This window comes from Myiozetetes cayanensis, unplaced genomic scaffold (assembly GCF_022539395.1).
Source record: "Myiozetetes cayanensis isolate MyiCay16 unplaced genomic scaffold, myiCay2020 scf6-25, whole genome shotgun sequence".
Lineage (NCBI taxonomy): Eukaryota > Metazoa > Chordata > Aves > Passeriformes > Tyrannidae > Myiozetetes > Myiozetetes cayanensis.
The window spans coordinates 39,405,344-39,426,811 of record NW_026087853.1 but is presented as its reverse complement, the minus strand read 5'-3'; the positions used below and the strand labels follow the sequence as shown (position 1 = coordinate 39,426,811).

Genomic DNA, 21,468 nt, shown 5'->3' with positions numbered 1-21,468 from the left:
GTTTTCTCTTACTTTTATGTGCGGTCTTTGATCTATATGTCTTGTTAGGAACCAGCTAATTCCAGTGATAGTATTGGGTCAGCTAAGTATGTATTCCTCCTTATGGATTCATGGTTTACAGAGTATCATCAACATCACTAGTACTGAGATTGGCAAAAAACCCCAAAAAACAAAAAAACCCAAAAACAAACAAAAAAACCCCTAAACTAATTTCTTAGTTTCATTTCAGAGAGACAATATCTGGGATGAACCTGGTTCCCAGATCCTGTTAACTAATGTCCTTGCAGCTGCTGGAAAGCCTTTACAGCTTTGTTTACCTGCCACCTTACTGAAGAAGCCAATATATTTCCTACGCTTGCCCAGGATAGGACTCTACTGCTGACTGCTCCCCTTCTCATGTACTCATCCCTTGATGACTCCCTTCAGAAGGATCTTCTGTCAACTCATCCCAGCACTCTGTACCCCTGACATGAGCTGCAAGCAGAGGGGACTTACCCCAGAGTAAACAATGCAGACACAGTGTTGGTACAGCTTGGAATTATTTACTTGCAATATTTTACATGTGCTGTAATATTAGACACAATGGCTGAGCATCATGCTCTAGTTTTGTGCTTTGGATTGTGAGAACAATATAGAGTTCTGACAAACAGTATCTGGCTCTTTACAATAAACACATTGGGACACTAAAGGACCAAGTAAGCAAAAAAGCCTCCTCATGCTGAAAGGCCACACATCACTATTTCACTTTGCTACTATTCTTGTGCATTTTGGAAACAGAAGAAACAATATTTTGTCAAGTGTTACTATTTACTCATCACATTTATCTTTCAGCAAATGAACCAAATACATTTTAATGCCTAGTTAAATTCTGAAACACATGAAAAATGCTGCCAAAGCTCTGTCCTTTAATTCGACCAAACTTCAAACTGACCTTCAAAAGAGTGCAAGAAGCATGGTCCAAGCCACTTAGCTTCCAGCTCATATTAAGTTATTGTACTCAACTCATCTTAGACTTTGGGAAAATTTGGGCAAATCTTGGGCTGTATTTCTAGAGCCCAACTTACAATCTATCTTCATTCTGAAAAAAAAAAATGTGGTTTTGGACACTGCTTCCAGGTAATACTGATGACAGGTGCTAGCAAAATGCAAGGTACGGTTGTTCAACAAGATGTTTAAAGCACAGTAGTACCTGGGAGAATAGCAGAACCTGAAAATTTTCCCAGCCTTGTTGAAGGGAATTTTCCATTACTTTCTGATGTATTGCTTCTCTGCAAAGCAAACATGGTTCCTATCACCATGCAAGGATATTGGGGAACACTGCTGAGGGGAGAACTCTGCACTGGAAAAGTGTTACCCTACAGGGGAACAGCTCTAACTACTCCTCTTACAACAGGAGAAGGATACTGAGAGTAGTAATGAGTCTAAAACATCCCAGAGAGATTTTAGTGACTACTGATGATTTGTGCTTATTAATCCTTCTACCCTAGCAGAAATTTCCTAAAATCAAACGAGATAATTTCCCTGGGAAGATCTAACACTGAGGGCAGGTGAAGGCAAAGGAAAATATGGCTACAATTTATATTTCAACCAAGGAACTCCTTAATGTAGTCACAGGTTATTTCCTCTGGCCTCTCAGTCCCCTCCTCTGAACAGAGGCCACATCAGGAGACGACCTCTCCCAAGCCAAGCTGGATACAGTAGGGGAGCTGAAGTTCTCATTCTGTTTTACACTAGGCATGTTGTTTGGGTTTTATCCTTGGATAAGGAACTGTGGATCTCTGTCCTTAAACTTGCAACTCTGACCCTTAGTGAAAAGTTCATTCATTCTGACCAGGTAGACCAGGTAGATCTCCACATGCCTTCCTTTTTTTTTTTTTTCCTTCCTTCCACCCTACAGTTTCTTGGCTTCCAGCTTCTTCATGTTAATGGTTATAACAGGCAGAATAACCAGTCCAGCCACAGACTAGCCACTGGGGACTCTAATGGCTGCTTTTGGTCACACATATATCTTAGGAAAATTAATTGACGTAACTGGAGGGTTTTTTGCCTCTTCTCTTATGATACAATTTATAAGCAGCACCCTTTAATTTAATACATAGTGGTGTTTACTGATCCTCCTGTCTTGTCATCTCCAGGAGCTGAAAACCGTGGGGCTGTCTGGCTCCATCCTCTGGTCTTATTGCACTTCAGTGATAGTTGGACAGCTTTCATTGCTGAAGCTGCTTGATACAATAGCATTTCCAAATACTTCACATTTATATTCATGATGTTGTCATCTACCAAAACCACTCCCCGCCGTTTGTCTGCTAGGGCAGTTTAGCACCTCTGGCCCTTGGGGTGCTGAGACTCAGGGGCACACAGGCATTGCTGCACAGGCGGTTCGGACAGATGAGGGCAGAGCTCTGGACAGACACTTGAATGTGATGACAAACAGCTCCAATTAGCAGAGTTCAGAAGAGCCGGGCTGGGCGTCCCCCCTTGCCCCTCCGGTACCGCACGTACGCAACATTCCTCAACTCCTCACACCCATTACGTGTCTGCTGTCAGCCCCATCGAGTGGTTGCTTCCTTCCAGGGACACCTGGCAGCCTTTGTTCAGGTTGCACTGATGGCGAAGAATATTCTTTCCACAATAAAATGCCAGACAACAAGAATGATCCAGCCTGGAAAGATGCATGCATTTTCACTCTTTCTCTCTTTCCCATTAAATCCCACTGCAGCAAAGGAGGAAACAATGCTATTCATTAACACTGATGGCACCACTTTGCTTCTAAGACAGATTTGTGGTTAAGTAGTGTGCATACACATATTTTTTGCTGTAAAAGAGGACATTGTTTTGTCACAGCTAAGTCAGATTCTGAGGAGCTATGCTTTTAAATGCTATAGGACTGCTATCTGTTACAGGGTGTGCCAAAATCACCAGGGCACAGGCAGATAATGTGTTTACAATCAACCATCAAGATGTTATAAAAGGCTCAGTAAAATAAGCAGGATGCAGAGCTAGAGGAATTTCTTGGCAGCAAGGCAAATATTTGGGCCTTCAGGCTTTCCAGCACCAGCCAAATAGCATCATATCATGAAGTTATCCTTCTTATCATTATGCCCGAAAGAATCACAGTGCTGCCAGGAACCTATATGTAGAGTAGGCCAACATTCCAATGAATTTTGCACTTAAATGGAAATAATTATTCCAAATTTATAGGTATATCTACAAGCGAATCATGATCACAGCGACTATTAAGAATTCATTATCAACTAGACCCTTGTCTAGTTTACACACAGTATCCTAAAGCTTTTTTTAATAAGCAAAATCCCATAGAGCAAAACAACAAGCCATTTTTCTTTTTTGTTTATGTCTCTTCTAGCCACTAGATCAATATCAGAGATTAAAACATTGGATATAATATTTATTGGCATATTTAGTTTTTCTGTTTGTCTGCTTGGTCAAAGCTGGTTTTATCATCTCTTCGAAATGATCCTGTAACTCCTGGCTATACCACCCATATAAAAGGAATAGTAGTATAAAGATAACAGTTTTCAGTGTGCATCAGCACTGTCAATCTCTTCACAGTCACAGCATTACTGAGGATAGAAAGGGCCTCTGGAGATCCTATTGCCCAAATGCACCTGTGCTCAAAGTGCGATAAATTAGAGCAGGTTTTTCATGCTATATCCCATCAGATTTTGAGTGTTTCCAAGGATGAGTACTCCCAACAACCTCTCCTGGAAACTTGTTCCAGTGTCTGACTATCCTCACAGTAAAATAGGGGTTTTTTCATGTGTTCAGATGGAATTTATTATATAGCAATTTGTGCCCACGCCTCTTGTCCTGTCACTGGACACCACTGAAAACAGTTTGGCTCGATCTTTTTTGTCCTTTCCCAGATCACGTATCTATACAGACTGATCTAAACAGTTTCAGCTCTCTCAGCCTCTCCTCTTACAGAAGATGCTCCAGACCCTTAAACGTCTTCATAGCCATTTGTTACACTCTTTCCAGAAACTCCGCACCTGTTTGGCACTGGGAAGTCCAGAACTAGACACAGCACTCCAGATGTGCCTTCACCACAGCTGAATAGAGAGGGAGGGTCATCCCCCTTGACCTGCTGGCAATTTTTGTCCTAATGCAGCACAAGACACTGCTGGCCTTCTTTGCTACACACTGCTGGCTCATGTTCAACTTGGTGTCCACCAGAACACCCAGATCCTTTTCTGGAAAGCTGCTTTTCAGATGGTCAGCCCTCACTCCTTCACTCGTACATGGGATTTTTCTTCCCCAGGTACAGAACTTTGCCTTCTCCTTGTTGAATTTCGGGAGGTTCCTATTAGCCCATTTCTCCAGCCTCTCAGCATCCCTCTGAATGTCAGCAAAACTGCCTTGTGTTTCAACCAATACTCCCAGTTTTGTGCCATCTGCAAACTTACTGAGGGCATGCTCTGCCCCATTGTCTAGGTCATTTATGAGGATGGTAAACAGTGTCAGTCTCGCTACCAGCCTCAGTCACCACTAGTTACTGACTTCCAGCTGAACTTCATTCCCCTCTTCATAACCCTTTGTGCCTGGTGCTTCAGCCAGTTTTCAGACACTGGTTCTGGTTTTTCCCTTTGCCAACAGGATGGCAGCCTTCACTTGACAATCTGCTAGACTTATTTGACTGCACCATCAAAATGGGCTGGATACTAAATAAAGCTTAGCTTAGTATTTTGATTTAAACAGAGGGTCAATCTGACCCAGTAAGTGTGAAGTTCTCTGAGATTTTCAGTGCTATGAACTATATGGTTCTGTTTTCAGATTTTTGGATGCCTCATCCCCATGCAAGTCCCTTGAAGTTGTGTCTACTACTTGAAAAAAAATAGTAGGACAGGCAGTGTGCTTCTGGGGTCATGACATCATCACTGCTGATGCCAGACTTTCAGTCCATCTACACACACACAAGAAGGCAGTAAAAAGTAACATTTAAGCCACATCAAATCTTGAAAGTGCATACAGAAAAAACAAGCCCTGGAGAGTCTGTCTGGTCAGTGAATTCCTTCTGTCTGGAAGTGATGAAATACATTGCAGTTCTTAAGAGTTGTCTTCGAGTAATGCTGGTATGAGTATTTGAGTGTAATAGTAACTGTCAAACCAAAACCATCCATCAGCTGCTAAGGTATGAAATGATCCCACTTCTTTTGCCTAGTTTTAGATGTTGCATGAAACATAGAGTATTTGAAACTTTCTAGCTCAGGAAAAACCCGAACAGAAAAGATGGCAGTAAACAGAAAGATTTGGTCCAAGTTTTCAGAGGTAACATCGACAATAACTTTTTGTCTGTGTTTGGAGTCTTCCTGGGTGACACCATAGAAAGATAGAAGGATGTAGGCATTCTGCTAAAGGCTCCTGAAAATTTAATATTTTCAGCAGTTTTCATGAATCCTAAATACATGGTATCAAACTCTCCAGGAAACAAAAGCAAAGTAAGGTGTTCAACTTCTTGTTTGGCAGTGTTTGCTTCAAAGGCTGCACAGGATGATGGTGTTGACTGTCGCACCCTTTCTTCATCCTCTGTTCTCTCCCTTAGTTCTGTATCTTTTTCTAGGTATCCATTTACTGCACGTTGGCTTCCCTCTCGCTTTCATACTGATGCTTTGTGTCTGCCATGACATTTAGTTCTGTGATCTTTATTTCTCTCAGTCTTGTAAGGTATTACGAGAAGCAGTGACTGGTACAACAGTTGGGTGTTTGTGATTATGGAGCCAGCACTCAGTCAAGGGACTTGGGGACAGTGCCAGATGCCAGTGAATGGCCTACAGTTCCACGATAACTTTGCTCCCCTCTGCTCTGCTACAGAAACAGGGACCTCACAGAAATGACAGTGGGCAGGCTAATAAAATTCATTCAAATCATCCAGGCAGCCAAACCTCTTGTTTGAGACAGCCACTTAGTTAGGTGAGAGATTATCCTTTAAATATGTTTTTCAGACAGTTTCTCTGGCCAGGATGGGCAGGAAAATCAGAGAAGGGTGGTGTAATAAGAGTGCTGTGCTAAGAAACTTTGAGGAGGGGAAGATGGAAGGTGGAATGCAACTTATTCCCCCAGGTTTGGAGGCCTGGTGTAAATCTTGTTATCAGTAATCATGATGAGCCTACATGTGGAGCTGGTGCCACATGGCTATCTGTCTCCTGGGGTTCCTCAGCATTTCTTCCCAGTGGTTCCTCTCTGTACCTGTGACATGTAAGCCCAGACTGCACTTGCCAAACACATGGCTCTGGCCAGCACCATCCTGGCTCAGCATTTCCAGCTCTACGCTGGAGGCACGCAGGAGCTCATGAGGCACCTCAAACATGATCATCTCATTCCACACCGGGTTGATCTTGTGTTTTGCACGTTTGGTCTGCTTCTTCTTCAGCTTCAGGGACTGATGCCTCAGTGTCACCTTGACAGAAACATCTGTATAGGAAGTGGAAAGAGGCACCAAATTAATGACCATGCAACAAATAGGTTAGAATAGACTAGACTAGACTAGAGTATGCTGAGCTGGAAGGGACCCATCAAGTCCAACTCCTGCCCCTGCACAGGACACCCCAAGAATCACACCATGTGCCTGAAAGGATTGTCCAGAAGCTTCTTGAACTCAGATAGGCTTGGTGCTGTAACCACTTCCCTGGGGAGCCTGTTCCAGTGCTCAACCTCCCTCTGAGTGACAAACCTTTTCCTGATATCCAACCTAAACTTCCCCTGACTCAGCTTCATGCTGTTTCTTTGAGTCCTGTCACTGGTCACCACAGAGATCAGTACCTGCCTCTCCTCTTCCCCTCACAAGGAAGTTGTAGACTGCAATGAGGTCTCTCTCAGTGTCCTCTCCTCTAGGCTGAACAAACCAAGTGACCTCAGCTGCTGCTCGTAAGGCCTCCCCTCCAGATCCTTCATCATCCTTGTGACCCTCCTTTGAATGCTCTCTAGTAGCTTAATGATTTTTTTATATTGTGGTACCCAAAACTGCACCCAAAAATGCAAGAGAATTGATACTATTGACATCAGTCTGAGAGAGAGCACATAAGAAATATTGATCTGGGACATATTTGGTTTCCACTTTTTAGAAATTATTCAAATATCTTTAGCTTTCTAAGCCAAACTTTTTTTTTTTTGCCGAACATTACCCTTCCCACTGTCTTTCTAGATTTACATAATAGCAGAAACAACAGTCTCTGTTTCCTTCCTATTACACTCACCGCTGCCAAGTAAATCTTTCAGCTGCTTGGAATGGAGATTTTTAGCCTTAATAATCACCACCAGAAGGCGATTAGCTGCTGGCAGGTAGCTAATAGAGAGCAGAACCTCCCCATGGCCTGTGGATGGCTCCTGGAAATGGAGACACAGAAAGAGTTAATTTTTTATATAGTCTTGGCCATAACATTAGGAAAACTAAGTAGTACAAGACTGATGGGTGGCAGGCCATGGACCAACCAAGCCGTCTCTCTGTCTTTGTACAGGAGATCTTTTCAGTTACACTGGATGAGAATAAACCTTCCAAACATGCCTGAAAGGCTCCTCCACTCATAAGACCCCAATCATGTGAGTTACTGAATCTTTATGTTGCTGAAAAGTAACTGCTTCCTGACATCAACTTTTAGTGGAATATTTAGTCAGAAGAGAAGATTTGGGGTCTGGAATACAATGCAAGTAGTCAGCTACTCTTATTTTGAGAGACCACCTAGCTGCCCTGTATTTATTTCCACTATTTCCATTACTGCTTTTCATAATCCACTTTTTGTTTCAGCTGCTTCATTTCCCAGGAGGCTCTGATGGACGCAGCCCCCAGCCCATACTGCCCAGCAGAAGTGTAGGGCTCCCTGGGAAAGCACAGGTGATGCCTGGGAATGAGTCAGACCTGGAGCTGGAGCTACATCTTCTCTGACACCCTACTTGGTATGGGAAAAAACCCAGCCAACACAAAGTCCTCTGTGAGTTTGGCACAGTACTTTATTCTTGCTTCCCACCTGCCATCTCCCAGGACTGTGAGCAGCTCTCCCTGCTACCCTTACGGGAGACTTCTTTTTTTTTTTTTTCTCTTTCTTTATTGTCCTCTTAACCACCTGATGTTTTTGCCCTCTCCTTCCACCTGCCCTGTACAAGCAGCCCCAGAGGCAGAAGCCTAGAGGCAGCCCCACCATCCCCACTCTCCCCTGGGAGAGCAGTGCAGTTTCTTCCTCAGGAGCCAGCAGGGAAGGAGAGAAATTCCATGCTGTTTGGTGCAGACCTGACAGCCCATGGCAAGGGATAAAAGTGGAGCAGTTATTCTCTCAGTGAGTAGGAGCTTGTGACAGAAATCTGTTTTAGTGTGAGGTTAATGACCCAGAACAGTCACAGAAAGCCAACGTCAGTCCAATGGACTCCCTTTGGACTCCTTAGCATGATCTACATCCTCTAGGGCAGACAGCCCTTCTCCAGGCCATTTTTGTGCTCTGCACTCTTGCTACTAAGTGAGCCATAAATATTTCAAATTAAGTTTTCAAACTCGGTACTCAAAACAGGCAAGGACAGGCCCCTGTATGCTCCCTGTGAGCTGATTGACTCTCCAGAAAACATAGTTGTCATCACTGTCTGGTTTGAGTGACTAATTTGTCCTGCACAAATCAGGTGGGAGGCCATTAGCAAGGAAACCTGAAATTCAATCCTAAGTCAGCCCAAGTAAATCTTTTTTTCATACACTCAGGTAGCAATGAAGGGCTCATATGCACTTCTCTTACATAAATCCTGTCTTAAATTGATGTGGACCTTAAATAAAACCATGCATAAATGGGGAGAGATTCAAATGCCTATATGTTTACTACAAAATAATACATGTTTGTACACAGAGGGACAAATCCAAAAGCCACTTCAATACAAGCCCAGAGTTTAAGCAAGCCATAAGCTGCTTTTGTGTATTTGTCCTCACTACATCTCACTCAGGTCCCATTCTATAGCTCTTGGCTAGAGTTTGGTTCCTGTAGCTCCAGGCACAGATAGATACACTGGAGACTGGGAGGGGGTAGGGCTGTGTAGATGTGCACGTACGCATGCACACACACACACACACACAAATGCACACACTGTACACAGGTCACATCTTGTGCTTATGAATTTCTAACTCTTAGCATTCTGATCAAGTTTTTGACCAGCCTGTATCCACATGAAATCAGAACCTGCAGTGGCTGGTCTCCGCTGGAGCTTTGTTTGAAGAGACCAAACCAAAGGTAATTTTCCTTCCCCTTTCTGGGTTTTGTTTTGTTTTCTTTCCTTCTTTCTATTAAATCCATAACCTACAATTTGTCCTCCAACCTTTCAAATTCGTACAATCATCAGAGCTTCAGTCTTCCTTTCTATGCAATTAGGATGAAAAGCATCAAGGGAATTACGTGCAGGGCACCATGAAATCACAAAAAGGAAGTTGCTATGCAAGGACCCACTATCATCACTGTCATTAGCAAAGCAGTGGGAGGGAAGGAAGACAAGATAAGGTTATCAGTCTACAGTATCTATGCTTTGCATTGCTCACAGGACTCCATGAATTCCTGAATGCTAATTGCATTACCTGGTTAGCTGTAAGCACCACTCTGAGCTCCTTCCCTTGGGTGTAGGGGAATTTCTGGGAAGGTACATATGAAATTTCTGCCCTTCCTGGCATTTCAAGGAAATGTCAGACTTTAGACAAAGCTCAGTAACTTTGTTCCTAGATGAATGCTGTCAAAAATAGCTCCTGTTTTTTGAACAGCTCTTCTCCACTCCCTCCCTCTGGTTCTCAATGAATGATTCAGGATCTGTATACATAAGCTGTCTGTGCAATAGTTGGCTCTCTCAGGTCCCAGATGACGTAAATTCAGCTTTCACTGCACATCCTCAGCTCAAACTGGGGCACTTTTCAGCAGTACTGTTGGTGCTAACCTTGTACTGTCAGCCTGGAGAAGAAATGAATGCTGCTCTGTTCCTATGTGTAGTTGTGAAGCTGGACAAGGCAGAATTCCCAGTATGTCAGGACTCCTTCACGTGCACTGGAGTGACAACTGACCATTGCTGTGAACAGGCTGTTCCTTGAGTATTGCTAAAAAAGCAGATGCTTCAGTATGGGTGTTGGGGGGAGGGTTACAAATATTAGACAAATATTCAGCCTTGTGCTTGAAGTTTATTAAACTAATTCAGACCACACATTTGTTTCTGCTGCCTCTGTTTTGCCAGGTGTTTTTTAGGGTGGACAGCCCTGTTAGTATTCAAGTGGTGATGAGATAAATCAGCATTATTGGAAATCAGAAATGCTAACTCTGTACTCTGTGTCTGTGGCCAACTCAGTGGAGAGCCCTCAGCCCTGATGGTGACAGGCAGTAATTTATTTCGTGATGCTTAGCGACAGCTTTGGTGTTATTTTGCATTGCTCACCTCATAGCACACCAGAGTACAACAGATTTGTTGTGATGTACCCGTAGCAGCAATAGCATCACCCTGCTGCCATATTAAGTGTCTTGCTGCTGCTAGAGGAATAACCCAGTCCATGGCAGGGAAAAGGCTTCTGAGGAAATGTGCAAGACGTTAGTGCTCACGAACATGCCCTGTACCTACTTCAAGTACTGCTGGAATACTTCCCTCCATTTTCACTGTTTGTGCTGCTGGAAGATGTGGATAAGGAAGGAAAGGAAGGTTTTGATGTTTAAGAAAACCAACACAATGCAATGAATGATATATTGACATCTCCCAAAGCAAATAGCAGTGGATTGATCCCAGTAAGAATAAGTGGTCTTCAGTCCAACATTTCGGTCCCAACAATGTATTTGACTGCTAGCTTAAGGCTCTCTAGGATGCCACCATGTGCCCTACCAACACACAGCTTTGCAGAGGCCCTCCATGGGGCTCTGTAGGCACTCTCTGGTATTTCAGCTCTCACCACTGTGGTCTCAGAAACTCACATACCTTTTTCTAGACATAGCTTTTGAATTACAGATGTCAGTGACAGATTGTCATGGAATTGAGGAGGAGCTGAGGGAGTTGTGACACATGTGAACTGCTGGGAGCAGTAGATGGAAGGGCTGGGTTGATGGGCCTCTGCTTCTAAAATAGTTCTCTACGGACCACAGAGCACTGCTGAGTGACCTCTGCAGTCCCACATCAACCCTCTAAACCTGATCCAAGCAAATAAAACCACCTGCCCACAGTGGAGCCATCCAGCAAAAGGGTTTGTCTTGTCCAAGCTATTAACCATTAGAGTTTCTGGACTAGCAACACAGACGGAGTCCATACCTTCTCCGGACTCTTTAGCCTTTCCCATTGGGCCTTCCCAAAGGATTCCTCCATCTCAGCAAGGTTCAGTTTGAGTTCCCCCACAATGCTGTGTCTGGAGAACTTGTCGCAGTTTCTCAGGGTGAGAGTCAGTGTCCCCTCTGGCATCTCCTCCTCAGTTAATGGGAATCGCAGGACCTCCTCCCAAAGGGTGTGAAGGACCTTCTTCTTCAGCTCTGTCTGGGCCTCAGCAATACCAGACTTCCTCACCAGTGTGCCCAGAATGTAGCAATGGCAGCCGGCGTCTTGGTCCACACTCATTCTGCCATGCATAGCTGGAAAAGATTGATAGTGAGGATGTCTCACAAAAGACAACCCTAAAGTATCTGTGGCTAAATTGCTTATTTCATGAGAGCCATAAAATAAAGCAGCTGCATAGACATTGACCCCCATTCCTGCTTGCATGGAGCAGGCTAAGCTGTGAGGTCATGCTGTGGTGTTTTCATCATGCTGCACAATGTCCCTGTCCTTCTGCCACTGCAGAAGGATGCTGCTAGTGTTTGGGAGAGCAACAGCTGAGTTCAAGGGAACATGGTCTGTTGAAAGATGCAGAGCAGCAATGAGATGAGACAGCGTGGCACAAGAATTTGCAGCTCTCATTTACTTTTACCTTGGCACACAAAAAGAGCCTCTTACAAAGACTAAAAGCAGGAAGGTCAGTCACAGATATTAGAAATGAGATAGACCTTCCCCTTGGCACACATTCATCCGTACAGGCCAGTGGGGGATAAGTCTAAGGGTTATTTCATTTGGCTCATCCAATCTCTGGTAAAAGAATCCGTCAGAAGCCATCCCACAGCCCAAAAGATCTATGTCAAGAGATGTTCATCCCTGATTTTATATTGCTTTTATGTTGAAAAGCCTAGAGTGAGAATGACATTTCACACTCCAGTTGCATCAACAGAACTGCATTACCTTCTCCACAGCAAGAGGAACACACCTTTCTCCAAGGGGTCATGGAGCATCAGGACTTTGTGGGCAAAACTGCTGTCCTTGCTGCAGCCAGTCCAAGCACAGCTGCTCCTGAGCTGCCAGGACCACAGGGCAGGGGTTACAGGGCTCTCCTGGCTTCTCAGGGGAGCAGAACTGGGTAGCAGACCCTGCTCCTTCCCTGGTGGCAGTAGGGTACCCAGGGAGGAACATGCACACAGGAGTGGCAGGGTGGCAGCCAGCAGGCGTGGGTGTCCATGCTGGTGGGGAACTGTGAGCTTGCTGCTGGCATCAGGCCCACAGCAGTGGCTGCCATTCAACACCTTTTCAGTTCTCACTTCAGAGGGTGTGATTTGATTAGGTTTCCACAGAGATCTGCACTGTGCATGAATTATTCAGTCAGCTTTTTTTACTTTCCCAGAGGAACTGATGATGCTCCAGCCCTGAGTGGAGAAGCTGTTACAGTTGGCAGTTCCCACTTCAAAGAGTGACACAGAAGCTGGCTGCCTGGTCAAGCACAGCTAGAGGGTTCTTCCTCAAAATAAGTCTGGCATCTCCAGCTCAGCCTTTGACTTGACTTGAGGAAGAGGCAGTAGGAAGTGGGTCAAGTTGAAGAATGAAAGGTAGAGAGAGGAAGGAGATAGCAACCCACTTCCCCCCACACCCTCCCTGCCCCCAAAGGAAAATATGAAAAGAAGAGGTTGCTTTGTACCATGCCTGGGATTGGAGGAACCCATCATGGTTCCTGAATCCTGCTTTTGAGATGTGCAAACAATTGTTCCCAAGCCATGCCCTGCACAATCACTTCGAACAGTGACATTTCTGTTCTACAAACCCAGAACCAGTGAAACATCAAGTGGTCCTGGGAACACATGTTGGTTTTAAGGTAGGAGGGGAACTCTGTGTAAATGTAATCTCAATAGGTGTCTTGTACTGTTCAGATCAGAAGGTCTCTGCCCCTTACCTTCCAGAAGTGCCACACGCAGCTCGGCCCTTTGTTGATCGTATGAAAGGGAGTAGTGCAGCTCAGGGGCCTGGTTACAGCTGGCTGCCCTCTCAGGGTTCAAGTGCTCTGTGACACACACATCCTTTACCACACCTGGAACTGAAATAACCCCTTTAGCAAGCAGGTCTTCCCCTTCCCAAGAGAACAAATCCATCCTCTCTTGACTCAGCTTTTCTAAATGTCTTACTATTCCTGCACCTTGTGTGCAGGAATATAATTTATTTTCCTTCCTCCATCATCATGTCTCATTTTTGCTCTGTTTACTCACACTTTCAGCTCTTTCTACAGCACCTGGACATGCCTTTTGCAGGCCACCACATTGTGCTTTATGATGGTTCTTTTATCTTATTCCTAGGCTAAGATGTCTAAATGACACTCATTACTTGTTATGTTGTTTTACGTTGTTTTAACTTACATTGTAAAATTGAATCGTATGTTCTCTGTAATGAGAATGTGAGTCTGCTCTTGAGCTGCTGTGCAATTCTGCATCAGGTCAGACCTCTCTAAAAGTTTTTTTAGATTTTAACAAAGTCTTTGTCATGCAAAAGGCATCTAATTCCATAGCACCTGATCAGGTAGAAAACAATGAACTTGAGAATACTGGAGGCAGTTTTTCCATGTGTGATTTTAGAGCTGAGTGTGTATTTTATACTGAAATAAAGCAAGTTGCAAGACTAAAAGAGAAGCCAGAGATTTTTGTCACCAAAAGCTGTAATCTGCCATGTCAGTTCTGATTCACATGGAAAACAATAGTGGAACCAGAACATGTCCTCCTAAAAATCTCAGACACAGTTCAGACCAGTTCATTGTGGCACCAAAATGAGAATGCTATGATTCTTGGCTTAATTTTAGCACCACTTGAGCTATGAAATCAGGCACAGCAGGAAGGAAACTTGCTTGTACCATTAGCAGTGCAGAGAGGCTCTTACACCAACACACTTACATAAAACTTTAGCCTAAATGCAGCCATCATTCTTCATCCTCTCCACCCTATAATCTTCTTCCTGACACCTAAGGATGTGCCTCAGACAGACTCTTCCTCCAATGCAGCTGCTTCCTATGGTACTTTTTTTCCATACTCATAAGTCTCGTAAGGGTTGAATGTAGCAATCATCTTTCCAGAACAGCAAAAATATAATCTCAAGCAATTAAAAAAAAAACCAAAAGAGTATTCAGTAAAAGTCATGACAGATGACATTGGCTCTCTGGCAAATCTTCAGGAAGGTTTTATTTGCATGGTAGCCAGAAGAATCAATTATCCTGTTAAAAGGTAGCTGTGAAGTTAAAAATCAGTGTGGAAGCAATCCAGATATGCTGCCAGATGTATATAATTAACATTGGATTTTCAGGTTTTGGAGTGTAACCCTTTGGGCTGGATGGGAAACAGGAATCCTGTGTGGCAAAAATATTTGAGGTGTCAGCCTTCAGTTTCACTGTGCATTACAACAAGCCAAGACCATCTCACCAAACCAGTGGAAAAAAAGGAGAAAATTAGAAGCTTTAAATCCCACTGTCCCTGACAAGGACAGTTGCTGGACAGCTGGCATTTGTTCTGGAGGAGATACTCTGCCCAATTTTCACCAGATATTTCACACATACTCTGGCTACTGCTTTCGGTAAAACTACACTAAATGCACTTTTCTACAGATTGTTTGCTACCAGCAAGGCAGATTATTCAACACAAAAGATATTCAGGTAAAAAAAAAGCATTGCAACAAGACACAATACAGCTTTGTTATCTGAATGTTCTGATGAACTCCATGACTACCTTCTATTAACAAATATATTGAAGGCAGAACTCAGAGTGCTCATAAAAGGAGAGCGAAAACCATCCCATATCTTCCTTTTCACATTTATATCTCTAAGAAAAATCACATTATGCTGAGAAGTATCACAGATCTACACCCAGAAAAGCAATTGTTAGTCCAAAGACCAAAAGCTCCTACCGTTTTGAGGGAGAACAAACAGCTCTTCATTGACTTGTATCTTCATCCTATTCTCATCCAAGCCAGTAGGTTTTCCAGTAGCTGGTTCTTCTGTTGTCTTCAGAGAGTACTGTGTGTAGTTAACAATTTCAGGTGATGTTACTACTGGTTTGGGGCCATAAATGTTGGGAAACTTCAGGAGTGCTCGAGGCTGTACTGGCTCTGCGGTTTTCTTAACGTTGAACTGAAAATTAAAACCTTGTTTATTACTTCGAACTAATTAGACTAATTCTTCCAATTCTCACAGCATTAAATGATCTGAGACAAAGAGAGAAAAAGTGGTGCCTCTGGTCAGTCCTATCATCATTTTTTATCAGGTTGTAGAAACCACTGCCTGTAAGTCCAGAGACTTTCTTGCCGAAGCTGACACCCTTCTACTTGGTAGATGTCTTGTCTACTTGGTGTATGTCTTTTCAGATTTATTCCTCTTATAATTTGATTTTTCCTCTGTTTCTGTAGCAGTTAATCTTTTCATAAGTCTGTGTTTCCTCTTAGGATAGAAATTAACCATTAAGTTAATTTTGCTATGATTAATGCATGGTAATTTTTACCTTGACGTTTGAAGTCAAATCCAAGAGCAAGAGGCTACAGGCAACCATATATTTCAGAATATTTTAAGTGACTATGTAGTAAACATTAGGATAGGAGACAGGTCATATAGTCACGTGGATCAAGTATGACCGTAGTGTAATAAGAAAAAAGGAGAACTGGTTGAACAAATGAGCCCTGCAATGAAATACCAAGAGTAGCTGATCCAATGGTCATCTCAGCCTCTCTAACCCAGAGCTTCATCTGACCCTCAGACACATATTTGCTCTTTATTACACCAGGATTGAAATTTGGATTTATGCCTGAGTTTGTTCTTAAAACTTCAATTCCCTGCTGAATCATGAACATGGAATGAGCAGGAGAACCTGAAAGACAGTGCAGTGCTCACGGAGTCCAAGCAAAGGTTGGCACAAAGGCATTATTGTTCTCCCTAAACAAAGAAGAATATTTTAGTGGAATATAACAGTCCTCTTTTCCTTGTGTCCCAAGAAAGGATCCAGTCTGCTTACAACTGAAATCATTCCTGATTCATTTATGTTTGGATTCGTCAGTGGGGAAGAACAAAAGCTGACTAGCAAATGACCCCAACCCTTGCAACAGATTTTATTAATGTTTCCAAAACATGAGAGACAAAAAGCAGAAGTAAACCAGCCATTTTGGTTACTTATTGTGCAGTGGGATTATCTCCAACCTTGCTGCCTGCCAACATTCTATGTTTTATATCAAGATCAAGGGTGAGACAGAAAAGGTTCATAATTGTAATTAAAGTTTTTCATTATTCTTATTGTTTCCTATTAATAATGAATGTAGATGACGCCCTGAAGCACTTGTCTGTGTTGGGACTTCAAGGTCCCAGCTTGTATACCCAGAGGAAGCATACCTATTTCTCAAGAAACAGAGTCTGAAGGAAGAGAGCAGTCTTGGATGTTGGCTGTTTAGTCATATTCTGCTCGTGGAGATCATAGTACCATGGTTACATACACTTGGCAGTGGTAGAGAATTAATTAGATTAGTAATTCCATCTTCTCAAGGCAACCAGTGCATCAGTATTTAGGAAGTTTACCATGTGACAGAATTTTGTCTTGTCTAACTTTAAGGGGTCTGAATGAGAAGTGGGTTGAAGAAGAAAGACGTCACTGTGTGCCATCCTCACCTAGTGTTCAGCTGTGTTTAGCTATTATGTAAGTCGTATGGTGTGGGCCTGTAAGTGAGATCCCTCTTTCAGAGATGTGAGCCTCATCAATCCTCTAGGAAATGTGAAGCAACTCATCCAAACCTTAAATGCAGTGTTCCATTCTTCTAAAATTAAAGCAAACCAACCAAGCAAAATATGTGAGGAATCGCAGGATAACACCTTGAAAAGCCAGGATGCTTTTGTTATGCAGAGGTATTACATCTAGCACACATACAGGGCTGGACATGCTGGTCAGTCTCTGCTGTTCTCTCTCCTGAAACTGCTGCTTAAGGCTTCTGTCCTACTAGGCACTGGCCATCACACCGGAGCCACATGCCTGCATTGCTCTGTGCTGCTAGCACATGAAGCACTTTGAGATCCTTTGGGATGAAAACACCATGCAAGTTTGAGGTATTGCTAGTACAATCTTTTTTTCCTCTTGCTAAAAGTCAGGCAGGCTATAGTTAGGAAATCCATCAGCACACAGCACCTAAGAGCTCCACTGGGTCTAAATATTCCTCCTGTGTGTCTGCTCTGCAGAATTAGAGATGAGAGACATATGCAAGCACAGTGGGACTAGCCCACTCCCTCTTCTAACTGCATCTACCTCTGTTTATTATTTTGCTGCCAGCTCTTTTCCCAAGTGCTATCTGCTAATCCAGTTACACAGCAGTGCCCTGTGGAAGTTTTCTTTGCAAATCAGCAGCAGTGTCTTAAATAAAGAGATGAGCAGGACAGTTCAGACAATTTTGTAAAAATGCATGAAAGCAAATACACCAAAATAGGAAAGAGGCTGCAACTGACCCTTCTGGGTCCCTGGCCAGTGTCACTCAAACAAAGCACCAGATTGTTACCATTGCTGCATGTATTTAGGAATCTTCATTCTGCAGGCTTTGGTGAGACTTTGCATATTTACAGCAGTTTTTCATTGTTCTGTAGATGTGTCTTTGTGTTTGAACTCTTCCTCCTCACAAATGCAGGGCATGTCCACAGGGAGCCTCTGTCTATAGCAAATACAAGCATCGCTGTCATGGGAGACGTGCCAAGTGAATAAAATGCAGACTTGCTTCATCTTTCCTTTGTCATCTCTGTTTATCAGAATCAGTTGCCCTGACAGGCTTCAATAATTAAGTATGTCAAACACTGACTAGGACATACTGTGTACTAATGTAGTCAGAAAAAAGTCTCAACAGAACAATTTATAAACATAGACAGAGATCATAAAATTTCACATGCTCCAAACTCAAATTGAGATTCATTTCTTGGAGGTATGTAGACTGATTCTGAATCAGTGACAGCACAGGAAAATACATGTTCCTGGCAAGAAAACTGTTTTAATTGGAAAGAATTGCTCAACGTACAGAATATGCAAACTAAGAACATTTTGCACTTTCTGTGACAGAATGTTCACTTGGCTGCTATAATTTGTCCAGATTACTTTAAAAAACCCCAAAGCCAGTAACAATATAAATAATACTTCAAATTAAAAAGCCTAAAATGCTAAAAGAATGCAATCACTCAGGTAATAGTGATACATTGAGGGCCGGTGAATAATTTGATCCCTTGTTGGTCAGATACTGGATTAAGTCATGGCAAGACCTGATGAATGTAAAAATACAGTGAGAACCATAACTGAATAGCTGTTTGGTACCTGAGGCTTAGTTGGACAATATGGAGACTGAATGCTTATTTCTGTCATTTAAACAGGGTAACACATCAGTGGACAAGGTTCAGGATGGATTAACACTTTCCCAAGGTGTTTCCCAAAAGGCATATAAAAGAAAAGAAGTCCAGTCCAATGACAGAGTTAAAATAAAGTTCTGAGATATTTCTGAGCTAGATTACAACAACAAAAAGTCTCTTGTAGAAAGAATCTCATGGTAAAGTTATCTGTGGGTAGTGTTGCTCCAGACAACAGCTAGAAAAACAGCTGTACAAGGTGATACGGCTGCCAAGTTACACATTTCTCATTCATGGTAAGAGTAAACTTGGAAAATCTCAGCATCATTGTACATTCTTATATACAGACATTGGCAAATCCCCTGTATAGGGTAGAAAAGACAAGAAAGGAACCTGCGAAGGACATTACTAAGCTACTAAGCAGAATAGCAGGGGAAATTCCTCCTAAGAAAATGCAAACTGGTACTAGTAGTTATTCACCATGCTCATGGATGAAGGCTCAGAATTAGCAGCAATCTCTTGAGAAGTCCTAAACTCCATGCAGATGTTAATCCATGGTCAGCAGAGCTTTCCTTTCTCACATCCCTTTCCCCCTCCAGCAATCACAAGTTCTGGTAATGCCATTCTGTATATCTGCACCAGTTCTTACAATACAGCTTGTAGATTTGGTCATCTTTCCTCAGAATTAACTGTAATAGGAGCATGAAGATGCCAGGTTTCTTTTCTACTAAAAGCCTAAGAGTGGAATCCAAAGGGAGACTGAATATTTAATTACAAAGATTACAGAGAAGTTCAATTAGGACTCCTTCGGCACACTTTAAGAATACAAAAATAATAGGAAGGTCAAATAATTAAAAGACAAACAAAGACTGTAATACAATGGATCACTGGCCTTTGAAATTGGCTATATGGCATAACACTTGGCTAAATGGCTAAGTGGAAGTGAAAAGGGTGCAGGCAAATGCAAATATCAGGAGCAACAGCCAATAGGTAGTACTTTAAGAGACTGACCGTAGCTCATGCTAAAGACCATAGTCAACCAAGGAATTCATCTAACATTTCCATTTGAAGAAGAGATTCCCATTAATAAGTATATTAGAAGTGTCCTGTAATTTTCCTTGTTCTCTCTTGCACTGAGCTCAGGAGTAAATCAGGGCATTTGGATTCTAGCAAGAATAAAACAGCACACAGGGATGCCTGACACTTTTCATACTCCACATTGCTCTTACAGTAAGTGAAAAAGAAATTCACAGTGTGATGAGACTGCCCAGTCACCACAGTCTAGATTCTCACTTGCTTTTTATTGTAATTTCAATGCCTTGCTTTAATTTCACATTAATTAATCCCCTCAGTTAGAGGGGTAGAGGGACGAGGAGGAAAGGTTTTCACAAGAAATCAGCTGTTGACAGGGAACTATCCTGCAAGTACTGTAAGATAATTTGAATAGAGTTAAACAGCTGCTATATGAGATCCCCGCAGGAGTCATGCCTTTTTCACAATGCTGCATGCCACCTGGTACAGTCCAGCCTTCTCCTCTCAGGAAATTATTTCTCTTGTGATCTATCTTGACAGCTAAACACCATTTCAAGTCTTTCTCCCCCATTTTTGCTATTAGCAGCTTTCTCTTTGGCAGTGAGGCAGCTGTCTCCTGCTCTGGTAATACTGTGTTACCCAGCTCACCTCTGTTTTTCCCTCACTCCTCCTCCCACTAGCATATTGTTACATCCTGAACACAGTAAGCAGATAAACAGGCAGCATAAATCACATGCTGAGTAGCCTAACAGGGAAGTTGCATTCCCAACCTTTGCATTTAAGAAAAATCACAGAGTAAATTAGAGACTGTGTCTTACTTGCTGGACTGGCTGAAGCACGCTGGGCTTAGGATTTTCCGTCTCCTCCTCTTGGTCCTTTTCTGAGAGTCCTTTCCCAGGTTGCTTGCATTTGCAGAAGCAGGTGAGACCGCAGAGGGCAAGGATGCTAGTTGCAGTCCCTAAGGTAGCCCCCAGGGCTATAACTGGAGCAGACAAAACCATTGTCCTGTGCTGCACAGGAACAGAAAGAGCAGAAACCCTGTGACTATCCTACTCACTGCGAGAGCAGCTCTCCCACATCCACTCCGATTTTTAGCCTGGCTTCATTCTCCTTGGAAGTCTGGAAGCAATTCTGTTGTGCAGAAAAGAAAAGGGACCAATCTACAGACACGGATAAATCATCCCACCTTTGCTAGGCAACAAAGCTACCTTTCTATCCTGATGATGGAGGTTCTGTTCCAGGTCACATTAAGGAAATAGTGGTTGTAGTGCCTGCAATCTCCATATAACTGCAAACAGGCAGTTTTCATTGAAGCCTGTTCTCCAGCTCCACTGGGAAAAGTCTGATGTGTGATAGAGAGGAAAGACGTCAGCAGAAGGGGCTGGCCTTGCTAGCTAACTCACAGAAAGTGCATCCAAATGTTTGATCAGCTCTCTAGCAATATTTCTCAGGCCTGGCTTGGTGATATGCTCAAGAGGCTGAATTTTTCTGTTCTAAGGCAAAGGTAGTGACTGCCAAAAGCTGCTGGCCTGAGAAGCCGTATGATAACATTGCACAATACTCTATAGTCGGAGTAAAGCCTGTGTGAAAGTCAGGCAAAACTTTCTCATTCTTCAGAGGCTGGAGAACAAACACAGGCAAGAATTAAGCACTGTCCCATGCCTCACCACCTTCCCATTAAAGCACAGGGTCTGATCCTTTTGGATCTGCTTTCTGTAGGATCAGTGCAGAGCAGCACCTCTATTTAAAAAGACAGCAGAAAATCCTATCAGACAAGACACACTAGTGCATATGCTGCTTCCTCTGGAAGGAATGAGAAAGCAAAC

The 21,468-nt window shown here is 43.0% G+C and overlaps 1 protein-coding gene across 2 annotated transcripts; it reads right to left on the bottom strand.

Annotated features, from left to right (window-relative positions):
* Positions 1–520: 520 nt before the first annotated feature.
* Positions 521–21,008, bottom strand: SYT13 (synaptotagmin 13). Of its 2 annotated transcripts, none has more exons than XM_050336393.1 (6): positions 20,461–21,008; positions 15,169–15,391; positions 13,181–13,321; positions 11,248–11,561; positions 7,212–7,341; positions 521–6,429 (listed from the first exon to the last, which is right to left on the bottom strand). In XM_050336393.1, exons 1-6 carry the CDS (start codon positions 20,641–20,643, stop codon positions 6,125–6,127), a joined length of 1,296 nt encoding a protein of 431 aa, XP_050192350.1. In that variant the 5' UTR covers positions 20,644–21,008; the 3' UTR covers positions 521–6,124. The 2 variants fall into 2 exon arrangements, with proteins under 2 accessions (XP_050192350.1, XP_050192351.1); XM_050336394.1 differs by having other exon boundaries at positions 13,181–13,315; positions 20,461–21,007.
* Positions 21,009–21,468: the final 460 nt, after the last annotated feature.